Source organism: Juglans microcarpa x Juglans regia, chromosome 2S (genome assembly GCF_004785595.1).
Source record: "Juglans microcarpa x Juglans regia isolate MS1-56 chromosome 2S, Jm3101_v1.0, whole genome shotgun sequence".
Lineage (NCBI taxonomy): Eukaryota > Viridiplantae > Streptophyta > Magnoliopsida > Fagales > Juglandaceae > Juglans > Juglans microcarpa x Juglans regia.
In genome coordinates, this window is record NC_054597.1 from 14,326,474 (window position 1) to 14,347,238 (window position 20,765).

The window sequence follows — 20,765 nt, forward strand, 5'->3', positions numbered from 1 at the left end:
ACCCATGCTAAACCGACTTCGCCAGAAAAATCATAACACAGGTTGCTAGCAAACTGACAGTGAAGTAGTACATGGTCTACATTTCTCCACCTGTTCTGGACATACAGAACTAACTCACAACGATAATATGGCATTTCCTTAGGTTATCTGTGGTGAGAATCATCCCTAAAGAAGCTGTCTAAACAAAGAAAACTGCTTTTAGAGGCGCCTTAATCTTCCATATTCCATGGGAAGGAGTTCATATCCTGGGTAGTTAAGACTTGATTGAATGAGGGAACGGTGTACTTTCCTTTCTTAGAAGGATTCCATAGAGGTTTGTCTACCCCACCGACTGTTATTCTCATAGAGTACAATAGATTGAAAAAGTCTGTGAAAGTGTTGACTTTCCAGTCTTGTGCCTCTTTAAGGAAATTGACTTTCCATTGAGGGGACCATTGGGAAGTGCCAATAAGTCAGCAACTGAAGGAAAATTTCCGTAAGGTATATCTGGCCCTAGAGTTGTCGCCCGTCTCAAATATGGTATATCTAGTGAAGACTACCCTCCTCTTCTGACGTTTTTCCACAGCTCTACACCCAAGCACCACCGTAATTGGAGTCCACTATAGCCTTTCATAAAACTTCCCTCTCAAGTTGATATTGCCACAACTATTTCCCTAGTAAAGCGTAACTAAATACAAGAAGATTTTGGATACCCAATCCTTCCTCTGAAATCAATGAGAATACCTTTGTCCAATTTACTAGATGAAATTTAAATTCTTCACCTATCGCACTCCATAGAAAGTCCTATTGTAGCTTGTCCATGTGTTTTGCCATTCCAGTAGGAAAGGAAAAAAGGGACAAGTGGCAAGTTGGATTATGTACTCTTAATTAAATTTATCCCGCTGCCTTTAGACATAACATCCTCTTCCAACTAGCCGATCTGCATTCGATCTTCTTAGTCATGCCATCCTATATGGACTTTGCCTTGAATGAGGCTCCCAGAGGTATACCAAGATACATCATAGGCAGATGTGATACGTTGCAACCCAACAGATTAGGCTTGCCACATTGGGCACATGTTTCACCGGAACCAACCATGACCTTCCTAAATTTTCCTCTCCAAAAAATAAACGTGAAATATATGCAAATTGATTTTCAATTACTCATTTGTTCTCCAAATTGATGGAAGTTTCTAAAAATGAAACCCTTTATCCATTTAACTTCCTGTATTACTCTTAAAACCTGATTGATACTACCATTTGAGTCTATTGGCACATCAATTTAAATCAACATAAAGGTGCTTTGAATTTATAGTATGTATGGGCATGGTTTTTATGTGCATATCTGGAATGAGTTATGTAGCATGCTTTTGTCAGAATATTGCCCTTGTGTTATAATTCATGTTCTCAGCATTTTTTCTTTGTTAACATTTCTTGTTATTGGTAAGAGAGTAGTTATTCTCTTCCTGGCATCACGATTAATCTTTTATATGTTGATATAGGTTAGATATTTTTGTGTTTATATATAGTCACACTTATTATTTTCTAAAGTAAATTTTATTTGTTTTTGAGCCCCTTGTTTTGTGCTTTTAACAGAATCATGGATTTATTGACAAAGAACAATGCATTCAACTGTTTGAGGAACTGAACAAATACAGGTATTAAATGAACACAATCTTTAACTTGCTTAACATAATTTTAATAAGTATGCCCCAAGAGGATACAATAGTCAATTGTATGCTGTAATATGTCTAGTGGAACAGTTAAAAATGGACACAAGTTTGAACAAATCAATTTCCCTCTTCTCTATGTTTTCTCAAAATCTAACCTTTGCAACATGGTATTAGAGAGTTTACTAGATTGTTAATACCTGATTTTCCTGTGATTTTTGCTTCTGTTTGTGTGTATATATTAACAAAAAAAATAGAAAAAGAGTAGCCTTCCAGATAGTGATGGTTGTTTGACTGCACTAATGCCATTGGTTGTTAGTTGGTAGGGGTTGGTTGTCGTTGTCGGCACTTTCTGTAGTGGTTGGTGGTGTGGTGGTGGCAACCATGGGTGAGGCCGGAACTGATTTTTCCCTCATTACAATGTGTTTAATGTTGTTTCTTGTTTTTTCCGGCATTGTGTCCGGTATCAGCTGCTGAAGTTGAGCTCATCATTGTCTTTTGTTCCGTCTGGTGACTTTCCTGTTGTGGAAGGCTGCCAGTCAGGCCATTTGTCGCTGGCAACGTTTAAGCTAAGGGACCAAGCGTTGTTTGGCAACGAGAATAAGGTAACCCACTTATTCTTGTTTAAGACCTATCAAATCCGGTTTGCAAGCCGGATCCATTACAAGGCTGATTTGTACTAGTACATACTTGACATGTACCGGTTTAGATCTTATACTAGCTGGTTCATACTGGTTTGGAGCTGATAACTACTGATATTCAGCTATTTTCGTCGATATCTACCAATAATCAACCGGTACAGGCTGAAACCTGGTTCTTTAGGTCTGTTTCATGTGTTTTTCACATAACTTCAACTCGGATTTATACTTTTCAGATCGGGCTCAAGTTGGTTTCTTTGATTTTCATCCATATTGTGTAATGGTTTGTTACCTTTGGGTTAGATTGTGTAGTATTTTCAGCTCTCATGTCTATTAAATTTGAGTCGTTGTCTTTTACATCAAGCTTTAATGTGTCGATGAGCTCGGTAAAGTTGAATGGAAAGAACTATGTGCTTTGGGCGAAATCTGTTGAAGTGTTTTTGCAGGGCAAAGGGTTTGTAGCCATTTCGTTGATACAAAACTTGATTCAAGTAGTCCTACATATGCTCAATGGTAACTATCTTGACGAGTTGTTAGACTTTTACTTGTATTGTTTTTTTCAAAACATTTTTCAATGGAAGGACCAACCTTGAACCTAGTTACTATCATTGTGACCTCCCCATTTCCGTTGCGAATCAATTTCTTTCTTAGTCACTTGGCGGAGCATACCTTTGGTGCCTAAATGTGACTTCATTCATTGGATTAGTTTTCTCTTACTGATAGGAAGTATACGAGTAAATTTCAGTGCTTGACACTTTGATTTGGTTTAAACCTAGTCCTTTCTATCCGCTTAAATTATCCACCTCATGGGCTTGACTTAGTGTATGGATTTTTGGGTTCTTGAATCATTCCAAACATAAGCGATGGGTCAATCGTGGATAGCGCAGTCGAAAATGTGATGGTATTAATAATTAAGATCTGGGTATTGTAGGATATGTCTTTGTGGAATTGGATATATTGGACTGCATGGGCACCTTAGGAGTTTAGATGTGATGTGCTATTTATGGAACTAGTTATGGTCATAAAGGAAGAACCTATGGAAGTAGAGGTAGAGATTACTGAACTATTTATTGGTCCTTGGAGATTACCGATGGTCATGTTGAGCAAATTTTAAGGACGAATTTTTTTAAGGGGGGAGGAATGTAATGACCCAGGCCACTAGAAGCTCAGACCCAAGATCCTAAGCCAGCCAGCCCGACTTTAAAAAAAATAAAGGAAACCCAAAACGGTGTGTTCGATGGCCTAAGCCCTTAACCCCTTGTTTTTCTTCTTCCCCCCAGACCCTGACACTCCCTCTTTGCCTAAATTTTGGTAAGTCTTTGTTTACTTTGTCTCTGTCCCTCTCTCTCTCTCTCTCTCTCTCTCTAACCCCCTCTGTTTTCTTCTCTCTGCCACACTAATGTTGCTCCGTCGCTTGCTACCATCCGCTGGGCCGACCATTGAGTTTAGTGGAAACCGCCACACCACGTCCAACCGCTCCACCTCACTCTACAGTGCTAAGCGTTTTTCTGATATCTCTCTCTATCGGGTATATGATAGTCCATCTATGCTAACTTGGGTTGTTAAGTTCTCCAAATAGTTTGAGAAATTTTGTGGATTAAGATTGTGTTTGTGAAATTTGGTTTAATCGGGTTGGTTTGAGTGGAGGTCAGTTTTGAGATATCATGGACATAGGAGGAAGTGATTTTCGACCTTGAATTGGTATTCAAATATGTCCGGGTGTGAATGTGAATTGTGATGGTGGGTTTGTATGGAGTTTAGACGAAGGTTTGGTTGACTATTTGGCGGGGTTGTATTCTTGGGACACATGGTAGTTAGGCAACCATAAACCTGAGGAACTGAGCGGACTAGATGTTGAATGGGTCGTCTATGGGCTTAAGAGTTGGTTCTCGTTGAGCAATAGTCCGAACTATAGAATTATGCTATTTATGTTGGTTTAATGATGTTATGAGTTATTAATATACTAGTGATGATTTTTGGTCTTGGTTGTGACACTGCTACTATTCGGTTTCGAAGCCTTAGATAGTACACAACAAAAGTTAGGTAAACGGTGCTCCTATACTAAACTTTGCAAAAAATTGATTGAGGTTGATTTTATGAGAAACTTGCATATTTTATTATGAAAAACAATCTCGGACATTTTCTACACTATTCATTGTATCTAAACAAAAAAATGAAATATTTCTGTCTTTGGTGTAGACATGAGCATTTTTGGTACTCTATTCTCAACTGCATAAAAAGTGAATTTGATGTCTCAAATCTTTATATGATTGTATGATATTTATTTGCTTAGTACTTTGTTATGAGATGTATTGCATCTGAAAATCCTCTGGCATGACATTCTGTTTCTGCTTTTGTTATGACCTGACCATGGGTGTAAAACTGTGGCCTTCATTATTACGTTGGTACCAGAAACTCTGTTTCAAAGGCCCTCTTTGGATACTTAGAATATCTCTGTATATCTATGAATATTAGTGAAATAGTTTGGGTTAAGATGTTTTATTGGATTTTGAGAAATGAGAGAAAAAGTTGGGTAAAAATATTTTAAAGTTAAAAAAATGTTTAAATATAATTTTTTATTAGTCTTTTTGTTTTGAAAATTGAAAAAGTTGTATTTTTTTTGTGTTTTGTTTGGGAGTTTGAGAAAGTTTTAATGATTAGATGAAAAAATTGAAAATTTGAAATTTGAAATTGAAAATTGTTCTGTGTTTGAGTGATGTTTGGGAAGAAAATATCTGAGAATATATGAAAATACTTGAGAATAGTTGTGTTTCCAAATGGACCCTAATTGCCCCACTTTGAAGACAAGGTGGTTTTCTACATGGGTCTTTCCGGTGTGCAAACTTGGCGCGCCGAGTTTAAAAGGGGGAGATTTCACTTTTGTTTATGCCCGAATTAGCATTCGGGGATAGCACTACCCTGCCACGGGGGTAAACATGACCTCTATTCTATTATGATCACGTTTCAGTTATACTTATGCCAAAGGTCTTTTGTCTATAATATTATTATAAATAAATGTTTTTGAAATACCGCTTTGCTATTTTTGAGACTGTTTTGCTTTGCATTCTGTAATTAGCTCATGTTTACACACTAGTATAGGCTCACTCCTTACTGAGTCCGTGGACTCATCCATTGATCTCCACTATTTTTTTTTTCAAATGACTTTGATAGTTGTGACAGTTGGAATAGATAGTATGTGACAGAATTATAAGAGAAATGTGAGATAAGTGCTAGGTGGCATTAGTGGATTTGTGACATTTTAGAGAATATGTAGTAGTGTCAAGTTTACTTTCTTTGAAAGGATTTTGGAGGTATTTTATTTTGGAGGATTATTGTATCTAAGTTTTATATTTTGTGGATTTCAGGTTAAAAGGTTTTACCCCAGGAACAGGGTGTGACACTAGTAGCCTATATTATCTTGATTTCAAGCCTTCACCCACTTGAGCTCTCACCTCCTCATCATCATCAATTTTTGAATGACATTGTCGCGTTGGCCATCCTTCCCTTTTTGTTTTGAAATGTTAGATTAGGAATCTTGGAAATGCATATTCTTTTCATTGTGAAGCATATTAACTTAGCAAACACCGTAATGTGTCTTTTGTATCTCGACATGATAATTGTGCCTCGAGTCCTTTTGAATTGATTCACTTTGATGTATGGGGACGGGTCAATATTGAGTCAAACAAATTTCATTATTTTCACATTTGTGAATGATTAATCTTGTATGACATGGTTTTTTTTTTATGAAGGCATGATATGAACTTCTTTTCATATTGAAAATCTTTTGAGGATAAATTAAACCCAATTTGGACACAAATTTTGAGTTTTGTGTTTTGACAATGCCAAAGTATATCCATCTAGTGCCCTTGCTACTTAGGAAATAAAGGAATTTTTCATCAAACCTCAGGTTTTTATACCCCAATAGAGTGGTGTGCTGAACACAAAAATCGTCATTTGTTAGATGTAACACGAGCCCTTTTACTTCACATATATTTTTCCTAAACATTTTTGGAGTGATGGAGTCCTTATTGCTTGTCACCTTATTAACCACATGCTTTTAGTAGTCCTCCATGGCGCCTCTACTTATTCTATTTTGTTCCCTACATCTCATGCATTTGCTCTTTCTCCTAAAATCTTTGGCTGTGTTTTTTAAGGTCATAACCTTGGCCTAGGTTCTGGAAAACTTGATCAATGTGCTACCAAATGCGTTTTTGTTGGTTATTCTAGGACTCAAAAAGGATATCGCTGCTATAATCATATTCTTCGATGCTATTTCACTAGTGTCGATGTCACATTATTTTAGTCAATACTTTATTTGTTGGACACATCTTCGATTGGTGAGTGTGATCTTGTACCATCATCCTCCCCATGTCTTTTGTTACCCACTCTTTATGCTTCCATCATTACCCTCAGCCACCCTTACCCACTCATCATTGATACCTTAGACAGTTCCTTATAGGTTTGTTCTTATCGCTTGAGACTACTGGCTCCCATGCCTCCACCAACCTTGTCTCATCTTCAAATCCTTAGGGGATACTTGGAGAATGAGATGAGATGAGAATTTTGTGAAACATAGTGAAATGGTTTGAGTTAAGATTTTATTGGGTTTTGGGAAAGAAGAGAGAAAAAGTTGAATAAAAAATATTATAGATTTAAAATATTGTTAGAATATTATTTTTGTTTTGGGGTTTGAAAAAGTTGAATTGTTTTTGTATTTTGTTTGGAAGTTTGGAAAATGTGTAATGATTAGGTAATGATTAGATGAAAAAGTTGAAGATTTAAAATTAAAAAGTGTTTGTATTTGAATGATGTTTGTGAAGAAAATTATGAGAAATTTTGAGATGAGATGAGATGAGTTATGTTTTCCAAACAACCCCTAATTACCTAGTATCAGATTCTCACCTTGTTGCTCTTATAAAAGGTACTTGTTCTTTTGTTACTCAATACCCAATTACCAGTTTGTTTATTGTCAAATTTCAAAAGTTTTACTTCTCAAATTTCAAAGCTATTTATTCCTATAGCAGTCTAGGATGCTTTATCTCCGGGGTGGAGGACAACTATGAAGAATGAAAGGGATGCACTTCACTATAATGGGACATGGGATATTGTTCCACTACCATCTAATAAACAACTTGTTGGCCGTAAATTGGCTTACAGAGTCAAGTTCCTTCCTGGTGGTTCTGTAGAATGTTTGAAAGAACGCTTGGTTGCTAAGGGTTATATTTAAACTTACGACATTTATTATGAGGAAACTTTCTCTCTGGTTGCCAAAATACCTTTTGTTTGAGTATTGATATTTTTTGCTGCTAATCTAGACTGGCCCTTATTCTACTTGGATGTTAAAAATGCATTTTTACATGGAGACTTGCATGAGGAAGTACGGGTGTGGGTACAAGACCAAACAAGTTACTCCCTCGCCTCGCAGCGGCGACATCTATCTTTTAAGTTAAGTAATTTCCTAAGACGACTCCTCTTATTCTACGATAATCCAAGCAGCAATTCCAAAATTTTGGAATTGCAACTTTATTTTGCTGAGGAATAGAGACTATGACTTCATTAATGAATCAAACAAAAGGAAAATGAGGAAAGCGATCGATGAAAACGTGGTGCCAGCTAGTGAGAGTGAGCGGATGATCACTACATGGCTTTCCCACTTTTTTTTATCGCCAAGGCAATCTGCTAACACTCTAAATGATTCCTGAGACGACTGTTCTCTAGCCATAGAGAACAACCTACATCCAAACTCAAAGGCATTCGAGCTGCATCTAAACTAAATTAAGGGTAAGGACCCGTACTCTCTCTTCTATAGATACGCTATCCCTTACGGTTGAGGTATGGGGGAAGGGAAGTGAGATCTACCGATTGATTTGATATTACACACAAGAATGAATTGTTATGTGGTCATTAAACTATTTATGCAGGCAACCTATAAAATCAAATCATATATTTTTTAATGTCTTTCCGTCGTATTTGGTCTTAAATTTTTATGTTTCTACTCGTGCCCGGAGAGAGAATGGGCACAACTTCCCCTCTCCCCGCTCTACCTTCCAAAACATGCCGGCCGTTTAAGTTTTGGGGTTGGGTCAAATAGGACTAGACCAAATCGGCTGGATCTGTGGAATCTGAACGGATCTGATCGTAGCTTCGAGTTCAGGTGTCGTACCACTGCCGGACCAGAAAGGAAGGGGGCAACGAACCTCCTGCCAAGAGGCCAAGGTTGCTTGCTAACTCCTAGCCACTTGTTAGAAAGAAGTGCAGCTTGATTGTCGGGGGAATCAACGGGAAGGAAAAAATTAGGTAAATAAAAATATTAGATTTCCCTTACATGGAGCAACCACCTGGGTTGGTTACTCAAGGCTAAAATCGAGGTGTTGTATGCAAGTTAATAAAGATAATATATGGTTTGAAGCAATCCCCTCGAGCATGGTTTGGAAAGTTTTTTGATGCTGTATTGGCATTTGGTCTTCATAGATGTCAGACATACAGCTAATGTAGGTTTTATTTTGTTGGTAGTATATGTGGACGACATTGTAATTACTGGGAGTGACTCAGCTGGGATTGGTAGGATGAAGCAGTTTTTGCATGATTAGTTTCACACAAAAGATTTGGGAAAACTTAGATATTTTCTTGGGATTGAAGTTGACAGGTCTAAAAAGGGTAATTGTCTATCTCAGAGAAAATATGTACTCAACCTATTGGAAGAAATTGGTTTGTTGGGTGCACGACCTATTGACACTTTTATGGATCTGAATCGTAATCTCTTGAACGGTGAAAGAGAGTTGTTTGAAGATCTAGGTAGGTATCGACAACATGTGAAATTGAATTATCTTGCTATCACTAGACTTGTCATCTCTTATGCAATGAGTGTAGTGAGTTAGTTTCTAGAAACACCAAGGGTCTCACATTGGGATGCTATAATCCATATTCTTTGTAATCTTAAGTGAGCTCCTAGCGTTGGATTGTTATATAGGTCACTTGGATACCTTAAAGTTGAAGCTTTTTTAGATGCTGATTGGGTAGGGTCACCTTCAAATAGAAGATCCACTACCGGATGCTATACCTTTGTGGGAGGTAACTTGGTTACATGGAAGATTAAGAAACAAACAAAAGTAACTTGTTCTAGTGCTGAAGTTGAATACATGGTAATGGCTCACACTTCTAGTGAGTTGACATGGTTGCAACACTTCCTTCAAGAGATTGGTGCTGAAGCTTCTGTTCCTCTTTAGTTATTCTGTGATGCTGAAGCTCCAGTGCATATTACTTCTAATCCTATGTTTCGGGAGAGGACTAAGCAAATAGAGATTAATTGACACTTCATTTGAGATAGATATTGAGTGGTGATATTTCTACACCTTTTGTTAAGTCTGCTGATCAACTTGTATAATCTGTTAATACTTATATGTTCCAGGCTGGGTTTATATGACAAGTATGCCTCAACTTGTGAGGGAGTGTTAAGAGGGCATAATTATCAATTATATGTTGTAGTATATATAAACAGCAAGAAATGGACACATGTTCAAAAAAATCAGTTTCCCTCTTCTTTGTTCTCTCAAAATCTAACCTTTGAAACACTGTCAAATTACTTTTCCCTTATTGTGCATGGTGACATGTTTTTTTTGGAAAATGCACATAACTAGCTAAACTATAATTTTGACAATCATCCTCCAAAATACTAATTCTGACAATCACTCTCCTAAACTATCAATTTTGACAATCACCCTCCAAACTGCCAAAAAATTGTAATTGTACTCCCTTTTCCTTCAGAAAGTCAAAATACAACTTTTATTTTTAAAAAAGACAGATTCCTATAAAATTAAAAAGAAAATTAAAAAAGTGACCCACAAGAGAAAAAAATAAAATTTTCAATTTTTTATTTATTAGTGTATTTTCATCAACTTTTTTACGTAGGGCAAATTGCAATTTTTTGTAGTTTGGGCCGTGATTTCCGAAATTGATAGTTTAGAGGGGGTAATTGTGAATTACGTGGTAGTTTGAGGGGGTTATGAACTTATGCATCTTTTCACCCCTTTTCCTATTTAAAAAAATCCTGCTGGTGAATAGAACGATGAGTATGGAAGGCTCCTGTGAGAATGGAGGTTTTTTTTCCTTTTATGAATTTATTTCTGGGACCAAGCAAGATTGCCTTCTATCTTAACTCCAAAGGGGTTTCAGGAAGCAATGGCAACCTCAAAGAATAGCTTTCTCTGTGGCATCGTAATGTAATACAGTTGTTTGGTTTTTGCTTTCGTAAGTATTGTCACCTCCCTGTTTCCAATAAGTATATAATGCAATACAGTAGTAGATTATACTTCTTAAAACGGGAGACCTTGTTATGAAGTGTTTTTTCAGTGTTTTTTTATTTTATTTTTTTATTTTTTAAAAAAGAAATTAATACTTGAATTTATACACTTGTAGTTCTTAGTAACTTGCTTATCCAAGAAGTCAGAAAGTGCTGAGTAGTTGTTATTGGAGGTTTTACTTTTTCTTTTTCTGCACTTTCAAAACGATTCATGCAGACTCGCCTGTGGCGACTGAAATTCTTGCACAATTTTGCTTTCCTTACTACGCCTAGTCATCTATTTCTGATTTCTCTGAAATATGAAATTTCAATTTAAATCCTTTCGTATTGTCAATAATCACTGTCATCATTACCCTTTGTTACTTTCATATTGCTGCTTTTTGAATTAAATATGCTCAAGGGAACTTTCAGGCAGCATCTTAGTTGCTTTCTTAGTTGTTGTTGTTGGGAAGCCTTCTTTTTAAACCATTTAGATTGTAAAGGAGATTTATATTTTCACCATTCACTAAATCTTCTTTTCTCTCTTTTTATTCTGCTACATGAAGTTTGGACATAAAAATGGCCCTGACAGAGGGAGAGGCCACCCTAGATTGAGAAATGGTTCAGGAGGCAGCCTAAAGGCAGAAATGTCACAGCCATGTGCTTTTTCTATTTGGTGATGACATCCTGATTTTTAGAATGGAGTCTACAGAAACTTCAGTGAACCACCCATCATTTTAATTGTCTTGTCAATACTGGATGTAGGTCTAGGAAAGAAACAATTAATGTGTTTTCTTTATATTGATTTGGTTCTTTCCACAAGATATCAGCATTTCTAACGAACGAAATGTATGTTCTTATATTAATTATAGCTTGTGATATATATTTGCCAAGGTTGAAGGATTTCTTATGCATATTTCATGTAGGACTTTGCCAAAAATATCAAAGGAAGAATTTGAGTTGATATTTGATGAGCTTGATGATAGTCACGACTTCAAGGTATACCGATTTGCTTAAGCTTTTGGTTAGAATAAATTCTGGTAACCTACGTACATATATACATGCAGGCATGCATAAATATTTTCTTTTTAATTATGAACTTAAAACTAATCTTTGCCATCAGTCTGAAATATCAGTCAGTGGTTTAGAAATTGTTATCCTATCATTATGATTCTAAATTATGATGATTTTAACCCTTAGGGAGAGCACAATTGCCCTGGACCCATTTCCCACAGAACAAATGTCACCACTACGAATCTGTTACCCTCTTCCTCTTGCAGCCACAACGCCATTTAATTTGGAAAAAAAAAAAAAAAAAAACACCAACAAGAAGAAGTTGTCATATGTATTTTTTGTTCTAGATATGCCTACTTACAATTACATACAACACTCGCTGAGGCACAAGCATTCAATATTAGTTTCTGGGTTTGGTGCAAAAACAATTCCTGGATTTTGCATGATTTTCTTGTTTCTCAGTTCCAATTTTATCATTTCACTTCTTGTGTTTGTGATCTTTTCAATAAAAACTCTTTGCCAAATTTCCATTTAATAATCTAATAGAAATTTGACGTGACATCACGTAGCCCAAAATTTTCTATATATTGGTTGCTTCTTGTATTTCAAAATAATCATCTTTTACGCCATTTTTAGCATGATAATCGTGCCTCCATTTGTAGGAAGTCGCATGAATTTCCTCTAATGAACACCCAATAACCTTGTTCCTCTTAATTAGGTTTTTTTTCTTTTATTTTTTTTTCTTAGTTTTTTTAATCCTCACCTATAGTCATTTTATTAAATTTTATTGTTTCATTAATTGCAATAGCATAACTCCCTTACCTTTTACTAATGCAAAAGACCATTCGGTTCTTAGTTTAACAAGACCATTTAGTTTCTACTTCTCAAAATAACTGACTATAAATTTAAATAATTTCAAGGTCAGAAACACTTCTCCTTCATTCATTGAGCCACCTCAGCAATTTTCTAAAGAGCAATGGTAGGTACAGTCCCCATTTGGAGACTGCAATGCAAGCCTAGGCAATTTTATCTTTAAAATTATAAAACTATCCCTCCTAAAATGATGTTTTTTCTCATTTAATAAAGGGCCTGCATATACAGTCCCCAAGTGGAGACTGTAAATAGAATTTCTCTTTTCTAAATATCTTAGTTTTTTTACTATTTCACTGGTTCCTTAATTTTATTACTTTCTCAATTACAACACTAACCTTTCCACTTCACCCATTGTGATCATTCAGTTATAGATCTCTTATACTCTCCCTACTATTTAAATTATCATTTACTGCATAAAAACCTTTTGACTTTCAATTTCTAAGGAACAGTTCGATTTCAATTCCCAAAAGACCCTTCGGGTTCCACTTCAATTGTAATTACTACACGAAAATATGAATTTTTTAATGTTTCTTTCTCTTTTCACATTAGCCTTGCTCTAATGAAGCCACCTCATCCACTATCTCATTTTATTAAGATTAATTATTCTTTTAAAGTCACATCATCCTTCCAAGTGCGTTATTATTAAAAATAAATAAATAATACATGCAGTTAAGTTAAATTTAATTAAAAATAATACATCTAATCAAATCAATAATTTTGATTTAAAACTAAATTTCTAAATGGAAAATAATTGATTTATCCAGTTACTAATTTTTATTGAAAATTATGAATCTTTTAGTTTTCAAAATGCGTCTGTTAAATTGAAAAATGAATATGAGAAAGAGTATAGAGATGTGACTAACTTCATCAGCTAATGATATTGCAGGAAAAAGGGGTTGTTCACAAAGATGGGTTCCTCAACTACCTTTTTTAATTGTTTTTGCAGTGGAGGGTATAAAATGAATCTAAAACATTTATACATCTTTAAAACATTCTAAACATATAAATATTTTGAAATAAATATATTTTTATTTTTGATATCTTATATTATTACTGCGCGTCACGCGGAATATAGCTGGAAAAAAGACAAGTTGCATTTGCACGGTCTCTGTGGTTCCTTCTTATATAGAAAGCTTATATGGTAAACATGATTATTTGTGATGCAACTTGATGGTTAGAGAGAAAGGTGACAATCTTGATTTTTCTTTTCATGTTTTTTGTTTTTGCTTTTTGTTTTATTTTTTCACTTGGAATGGATATTGCAGATGAATTTTATGTGCGGTTACTATCATTCATTATATATATATTTCTCTGATTTTTCTGCCGGATGTCCTCTTTTTCACCTCTAGATCAACATGGACGAGTTTGCTGACCTTTGCAATGCCATTCCCCTAAAATTCCAGAAGGAGGAGTCTGTAAGTCCACATTGTCAGGATCTGAATTATTTGGAAGCTCCTTTTTTCTAGTGATGAAGAGCTTTATTCTGCAGTTTTGATACTCTGAGTTTTGGTTGCAGCCATCCTGCTTCGAAATATGTCCATCATTCTACCATTCACGCTTCTCTGAAAAGTTTAAAGGCTTTGTACGGAGTCCCATATTTGGATATGTTATATCCTGCATTCTGGTACTGAATCTGTTTGCTGTTATTGTTGAAACAACGGTACGACTTCTATTAAATGAACTTCGTGTTTTAATTTTGTTATTTTGATCACCTTATAAAGTTGATTAAGTAAGGTTTGTTTTGATTTTTTTTTTTTTTAATAAAAGTTCAGCTTTAATATTCTCGTCTTTTAACACTATTTGTATGGTATGGTGCCATAAATCTACTTGCATTTGCTCAATGAGGATGCAATTTCTGGATGCTATTCATTGTTAAAGCTGATGAGCTATTATGGCATAACTTTTTTCCATCATAACAAAATAAAGTTCAAATGGTAATAATTGTGTGTCAGATTTGTCATTTGTAGGGCAGTACAAATTCCATCCCAACCCAAGCTGACTGGAAAAATCAGAATCCGAAACCACTGATTAGGATGGCAGAAGATATTGGTCATTTATGACTTCTGTCAGATTGAAAGGCTGAAGCACACATACACAGACCCGCCTCGATCCGACCTGCACATATAAAGAATAAAAATAAAATATATAAAATGCGGAGAAATTTTAAAATAATATGCAAAACAGTGCACATTTGGGGCACAAAGCCCCTTCTTTGTGCCTAGAAAAAGGTCAGCCAGTGGTTTTGGCCTTTTCTGCATTCTGACCCGAATTCCTGGTCGGAAGTCAGTTCAGCTTGGTAGTTCCTACTCTGCAGACCGGCCACCTTCAGTTTAGGATTTTTTTTCACGACTTCCATCAATTGGGTTGTTCCTAGCCATTGTTTCTTGATTAGATTTTTCCCTGTTCCCTACCTCCAATCCATGACTGGTGGGCGTCGTTTAATTGTTATAAAATCAGAGAATGAAATAGTATAGTTCAGTTCAGAACATTTATCAATAGCAGCAGCTTACAGGATCTATAGCAGCACAATTTGACAGAGAAAAAATTATTAATTTGTGGAGATAGATGCAACCATTGATCTCATTATGGATATGGGATGTTGGACATGTCAACTTACAAAATCTAGTCCTGGGGACGTGTATATACATTGTATTTGTGAATTGATTAATATGAACATGAATATATAATTTACAGATTTATATATTTGCAGGATAACCGTGGGTGATAAGAAATATCATCATAAAAATAATGTGTAATTGTCTTTGCTTAAATGCATTGCATCCTAAAGGTTCTTCAATTTATAGGATAGTTGGTGAATCTTTGTGTCCAAACAAGTGTTAAACATGACTTGGAATGAACATCGCATCTTCAAGCAATGAAATCGCCACTTTTCCACATAACTGTCTGATAAATTGTATTGTGCCATCATTTTTGGCTAGGCTGTGACAAGTTCACTGCTTGAGTCACCCACAATTACAGTGCTAGCTCACTCTCTTTCCCCTTTTTTATACAAAGGATGCAGTAGGGTTTGATATTCCAAAAGACATGCTGCATGATTAAACCACAGACCACACCACAATCAAGCCTTGTGACAAGTTTTCTTTCTCCATGTTAACCTACAAAGAGACCTGTTGAATTCTAATTGCACATCCAATATCAGATCTAGTTACCTACCATAAGAGCAGCTGTCTGCACCCTCTTTACATGTTATTGTCTTTACTTAGGTTGTAGATTGAGAAAACTAGAGATACATCTACCCCTGACCTCCAATCTATTTGATTTCAGACTTTAATACCTTTGACCATTCTTTCTCATGATGCAAAAGGGAGGAGAGGCCACAAATAGGAACCTTTAACTCTTGACAAGAGCTTCTCTTGTCATGAAAATAGATGTGGTGCTTCCCTCTTGCAGTCTTGAAAGGGATGAGGTAGTAATTCTAGTCAATGCTCCACAAGTGGAGATAGTGGTCATGGTACTTTCTAGACAAATAAGAAAATCCAAAAGAACAAAGAATGACATATTTAAGTTTCTTTCTTAAAGATTTTGGTACTCAATCAATGTACACACAAAACATGTATCAGCCCTATAATTGTTGTGCTAAAAGTTTGTGCTTGTGTTTTTTTGGCTGGTGGTTCCTGTACATTTGATATCCAGGCGGCTCATGTAAATTGTATCCTGACTGGATGATGGGTAAAGCTAATGTGGGATATTTATTTTATTGCAGCTTGATATAGAAAACAATTCTGCTCAACAGGTGTGGCAAGAGGTAGAGTTTGTCTTTGGTAAGTGCCTGTTGAGGATTAACCTCTCCTTATTTATACACATGTGAATTAACTAAGTTATGGTCAAGAGATGTTTATGGTGAGCGTCTGAGTTTCTTCAAGCCTAACATTCTCATATCTGGAGATCTTCAGACAATTTAGTTTTCCAAGATAGATTTTTCTGCCACCAGTTATGGTTGGCTGCTAAAATGGTCCTGTTCCACATGTCAAATAAATGCTTAAGCTTAATGGTTTAATTAGGTTTTATTGAATGAATGTCTTAAGTCAGTGATTAGATATGGGAATGATCTGCCCAAGGATTTTGAGTTGAAGCTCTCATACCCATGAATACATACTTCATGAGATGGTCAATTGCTGTTCTAACCATCAGCAATGATGCTTGGAATTGTATCTGTTCCCTCCTGAACATTGGTATGTTTACGGGCACTAAAATGTAGCTTAGGGTTAATTCATTGTGTGGGAGGAAGAGCAGAACACATGAATGCTAGTGTCAATAATTAGACAGAGATAATCTGAGGAAACATCGGGTAATAGTGTTGGACTGGTGTTGCATGTGTAAGAAGAATGGTGAATTAATTGATCACCTGCATTTACATTGCAAGGTGGCTGGGACCACGTGGGATGGTGGGATGATTTTTTTTGTGGAAATTGAATTATCATGGGTCATGCCTCTTAGGCTGGTAGATTTCGTAGCAAGCTGGAGAGGCCTCCAATGTAATCCACAAGTGCATTTGGCGGGAGAGAAATGATAGAAGCTTCAAGGATCATGAGAGGACAATGGATGAGCTTAAAGTTACTTTTTTTAAAACCTTGATCTTATGGGTGAGGGCCATTGATTTTAATGGACTAAATATCCATGATTTTCTACTTGTAAACCCTAGTTAGGTACTTCTCATGTATACTTCTTGTGTACTTGGGCTATGCCTTCTTTTATGAATAAACTTCTTGATTACCTAAGCAAAACTTTTGATGGCACTGTTGGCTGTTAGTTATGTTGCTAGATTGACTTGTAGACATATTGGTGCATACTGGCAGAAAGGGAATTAACTGAAAATATTGGGTCCCTTTTTCTTCTTTTTCCTTTTCAATATCTGTTCTTTCATGTTTAGCAATGTCTCATCAGTCTTCTTCAGTGATGCCTGTTTTATGATTTGAAGTTTCAGGTAGTGTTGTAGCTAGTAGTGATTGAAACTCTTAAAATTTTGGTTACAGAGGCTAAGTTGAGGTCATAATTCTCAATATATCTGAATCAACTTGTTGTTCCACTCTTTACACTCATGTATATGAGACTTCTTCAGAGCTGTTTTACTTATTAACTCCTTGATCTGCATGCATTTGGTCTAGTTACTCAAACTTTTATATTGTATGTTGACATTGGTTTCTATTTCTGAAATAAATAAGTTTTTTTGTTGGTCTCACAGGGTGGATATATGTACTGGAAATGGCTTCAAAAGTATATTCATTTGGATTTGAGAATTATTGGATGGATGGCCAAAATCGCTTTGATTTTGTGGTGACATGGGTAATAGGTAATTGTATCGGAAGATCATGGCTCTTTTCTAGTGCTACTTATTACAACTTTTTTCCATAGAAATTAACAATTACTGAGTCAGTTTTCTAGGCAGTAGAATAGCGATAGCTGAAAATTGAAAGTCGTAACTTCATTAGTTTTGTTTGATTCATGGAAATATTTATAGAAACTTCGTTTGCTATTGTAATCAAGCATTGTTTGATTATTACATTCTAAAATCATTTTTTTTTTCATTTTTGTTCTTATGCAGTTATTGGAGAAACCTTAACTTTTGTGTCCCCAGAAGGTTTAACATTTCTTTCCAATGGAGAATGGTAGGGAAATTTTTGTTTTAAGTTTTCTGTACATGAAAATTCTTTATTGTCCCTTGCTGTATTTGCCCTATTGTTTTACTACTAAGCTTTTTATCTGATGCTAAAATCTTTTGAAGAATAGGAGTTTCTTGGTATAGAATGATGAAAATTCTTAGGGATAATCATAAATTACCTCCCATTATCGTTGTCAAATTGCTTTGAGCGTAAGATACTTCTCAAGGATATTTAGAATTTTCTGATGGAAGTATTAAAGTGGTGTGGGATATATTGATGTTTTGGGGTCAAAGTAGCTTCTAATTCTAAAATCAAAGGATAACTTTTACAAAGAAGAAGACTTCTTGAATACAGGAACACTAGTGCTCTGGATACTGGTAAACCTTTTCCACCTGGATCGAAGTTTATATTTAGGGTTAAATACAAATATGGTTCCTGTGGCTTTTCTTGAAATCATATTATTTTCTGTTTTTATTTGACTTTTTCACTCCCTGTGGTTTTAAGAAAGATCAACTTGGTGCATCCGTCGGAATTACATTACTAAACCATTGGTAACATGACATCAGCACCTATCATAGTTTGACATATATAATTTTAACTTTCGTATATGCTTTTTTTTTTTTTTTTTATAAAAAATATTAGGTCTTTTTAGTTTACTATTTTAAAGTTTGATGTTTTTTTTTTTTATATATATATTTTTAATTTTTAAGTTTATTTTATTTAATTTTTTTTAGTTTTGGATTTTTATAATTTTTTACTTGTTAAACTTTAATGTTTTATGCTTTTTAATTTTTCTAATGTTTTATTACACGTGGTGCAAACAGTGACAGAAAAGATAAATGTGGTTAACTCTAATTAGTTGAAAATGGATTTACGAATCCTTATTCATGGGGATTAAGCTTAGTTGAGTTCGTTCAGATTACTTGACTTGGCTTAAGCTTTGACAGCACAATTAGAATTAGATACTATCTTCGTTCCATTAATCTTTATGCTGGTTTCTTCTGATGTGCACTAAGTGTGAAGTTAAAAATTTAGAGTTTACTCTTATGGTTATCACGGCTTTTTAAGTACTTGCTCACTTATGAATACATCTCTTCAATTAATTATTCTGCTTTAATGTCAACAGGATCCGCTACCTTCTTCTTGCAAGAATGTTAAGGTTGATAAGGCTGCTGATGTATGTTCAGCGTTACCGTGCCTTCATTGCCACTTTCCTAACCCTTATACCAAGTTTGATGCCATACCTTGGGACCGTATTTTGTGTCCTATGTATATATTGCTCTCTTGGCGTACAGGTAAATGTTTCTCACCTGTTTGGCTAAAGATATATTTTTGGCCATCTTTCTTTGTTCATTAATTTGAGCTTCCCTTTGGAAAATATAAAAGAAATTGTCGAATAATGATTTTTTTTTTACTATTTTTCTTTTTTTGTTAATTTGTGCTCCCCTATTGGGGGAGTATAAGAAACTCGTCTAACCTGTACTATTTGAAAATACTCAAGTTTTACTGTCCCAAATCTGCATTTAGTTATTTATTTTGCAGATTAAAGTTAAAACCCAATGTGGTGGCTGTCTATATAGATAATTGATTGTCATTGTGTTATAGGTTCCATGTCATATACATCTTGCACGTTGACAGTTGTAATTAATGGATCTTTGTTACTCAGCACAACATATCTTTCAGACAGCCGATTGTTAAATCCATGTGTAAAACTGAAACGTTTCCCGTTTTATGTTATTGTTACAACATTCATCACATTTTTCTCCATCTGATTTTAGATATTTGGTGGGATTGTCAATGCTGGAAATACTAGTTTGGAAGCAACAGATCTTTATGATAATGAGTATCCTTGATTTACTGAAGAATTTCCTTGGCTTTGATTTAGTCCATTCAGTGTACAAACTGTGATATCTCTGTATGATATTGACGAAAAAGCTAAATTTAGGAAAATTCTTTTAGATATCAATTTTCAATCATCTTCTGACATGTTTAATGCTCCTGCAAAGTTTCTACTTCGAGAGTGAATGCCAATTTCCTTGATCAATATTCTTGACAAAATCAGCTATCTACTTTTCAATTTCAATGACTATCCGAATGGGATGGTGACACTTTTCAATCTACTAGTCATGGGAAATTGGCAAGTATGGATGCAGGTATGACTGCGATGCTATTAATTATAAATTTTGAATATTATGCTGTGCATCCTCTTTTTCTACATGATAAATGGTATTCTAAGTGTAGATGTCCTCTTATGATGTATGTTCCCACGAAATGCTAGCAGGGCACTTTTTAGCTACTACCTTTTTGTCTTACATATTTTCACACGTGATTATGAGCATTTGGGTTTTTTTATTCTACACTGATAGTGATGGAAGTGTTGGGTGGCTTCTTGTGAGCGAGCTGGTAATAGTTTGGCAACTCTAAACAACCTCACCCAAAGATTAGTAGGCAGTCTGAAAACTATGACCATATCTTCTGCCATGCATGCATGGATCTAGACCATTCATGCATGCATGCTGCTGATCCCAATCAAGACCAGGGGAATCATGTAGGCCCACCTAATGTATAATCTAGTTCTGTATGTCAGGAGTAGTAGTATATGGGACCTGATCTTGTGGGAACTTACTCAATGCATAGTCACTCAGACAATTGGTTCATACAAGTTGCGGTTTTGTGTTTGATACAAAGTCAAC

At 35.3% G+C, this 20,765-nt stretch overlaps 1 protein-coding gene across 1 annotated transcript in view; it reads left to right on the plus strand.

Moving 5' to 3' along the window:
- Window positions 1-20,765, plus strand: part of LOC121251847 (two pore calcium channel protein 1A-like) — a 53,941-nt gene that overhangs the window by 29,762 nt on the left and 3,414 nt on the right. Inside the window, exons 10-19 of the mRNA XM_041151233.1 lie at window positions 1,575-1,636; window positions 11,491-11,563; window positions 13,801-13,866; window positions 13,968-14,111; window positions 16,176-16,233; window positions 17,655-17,762; window positions 18,015-18,078; window positions 19,199-19,367; window positions 19,851-19,915; window positions 20,135-20,225. Of these exons, the coding sequence (XP_041007167.1) occupies window positions 1,575-1,636; window positions 11,491-11,563; window positions 13,801-13,866; window positions 13,968-14,111; window positions 16,176-16,233; window positions 17,655-17,762; window positions 18,015-18,078; window positions 19,199-19,367; window positions 19,851-19,915; window positions 20,135-20,225 (900 nt within the window). The remainder of the gene's footprint in view (window positions 1-1,574; window positions 1,637-11,490; window positions 11,564-13,800; window positions 13,867-13,967; window positions 14,112-16,175; window positions 16,234-17,654; window positions 17,763-18,014; window positions 18,079-19,198; window positions 19,368-19,850; window positions 19,916-20,134; window positions 20,226-20,765) is intronic.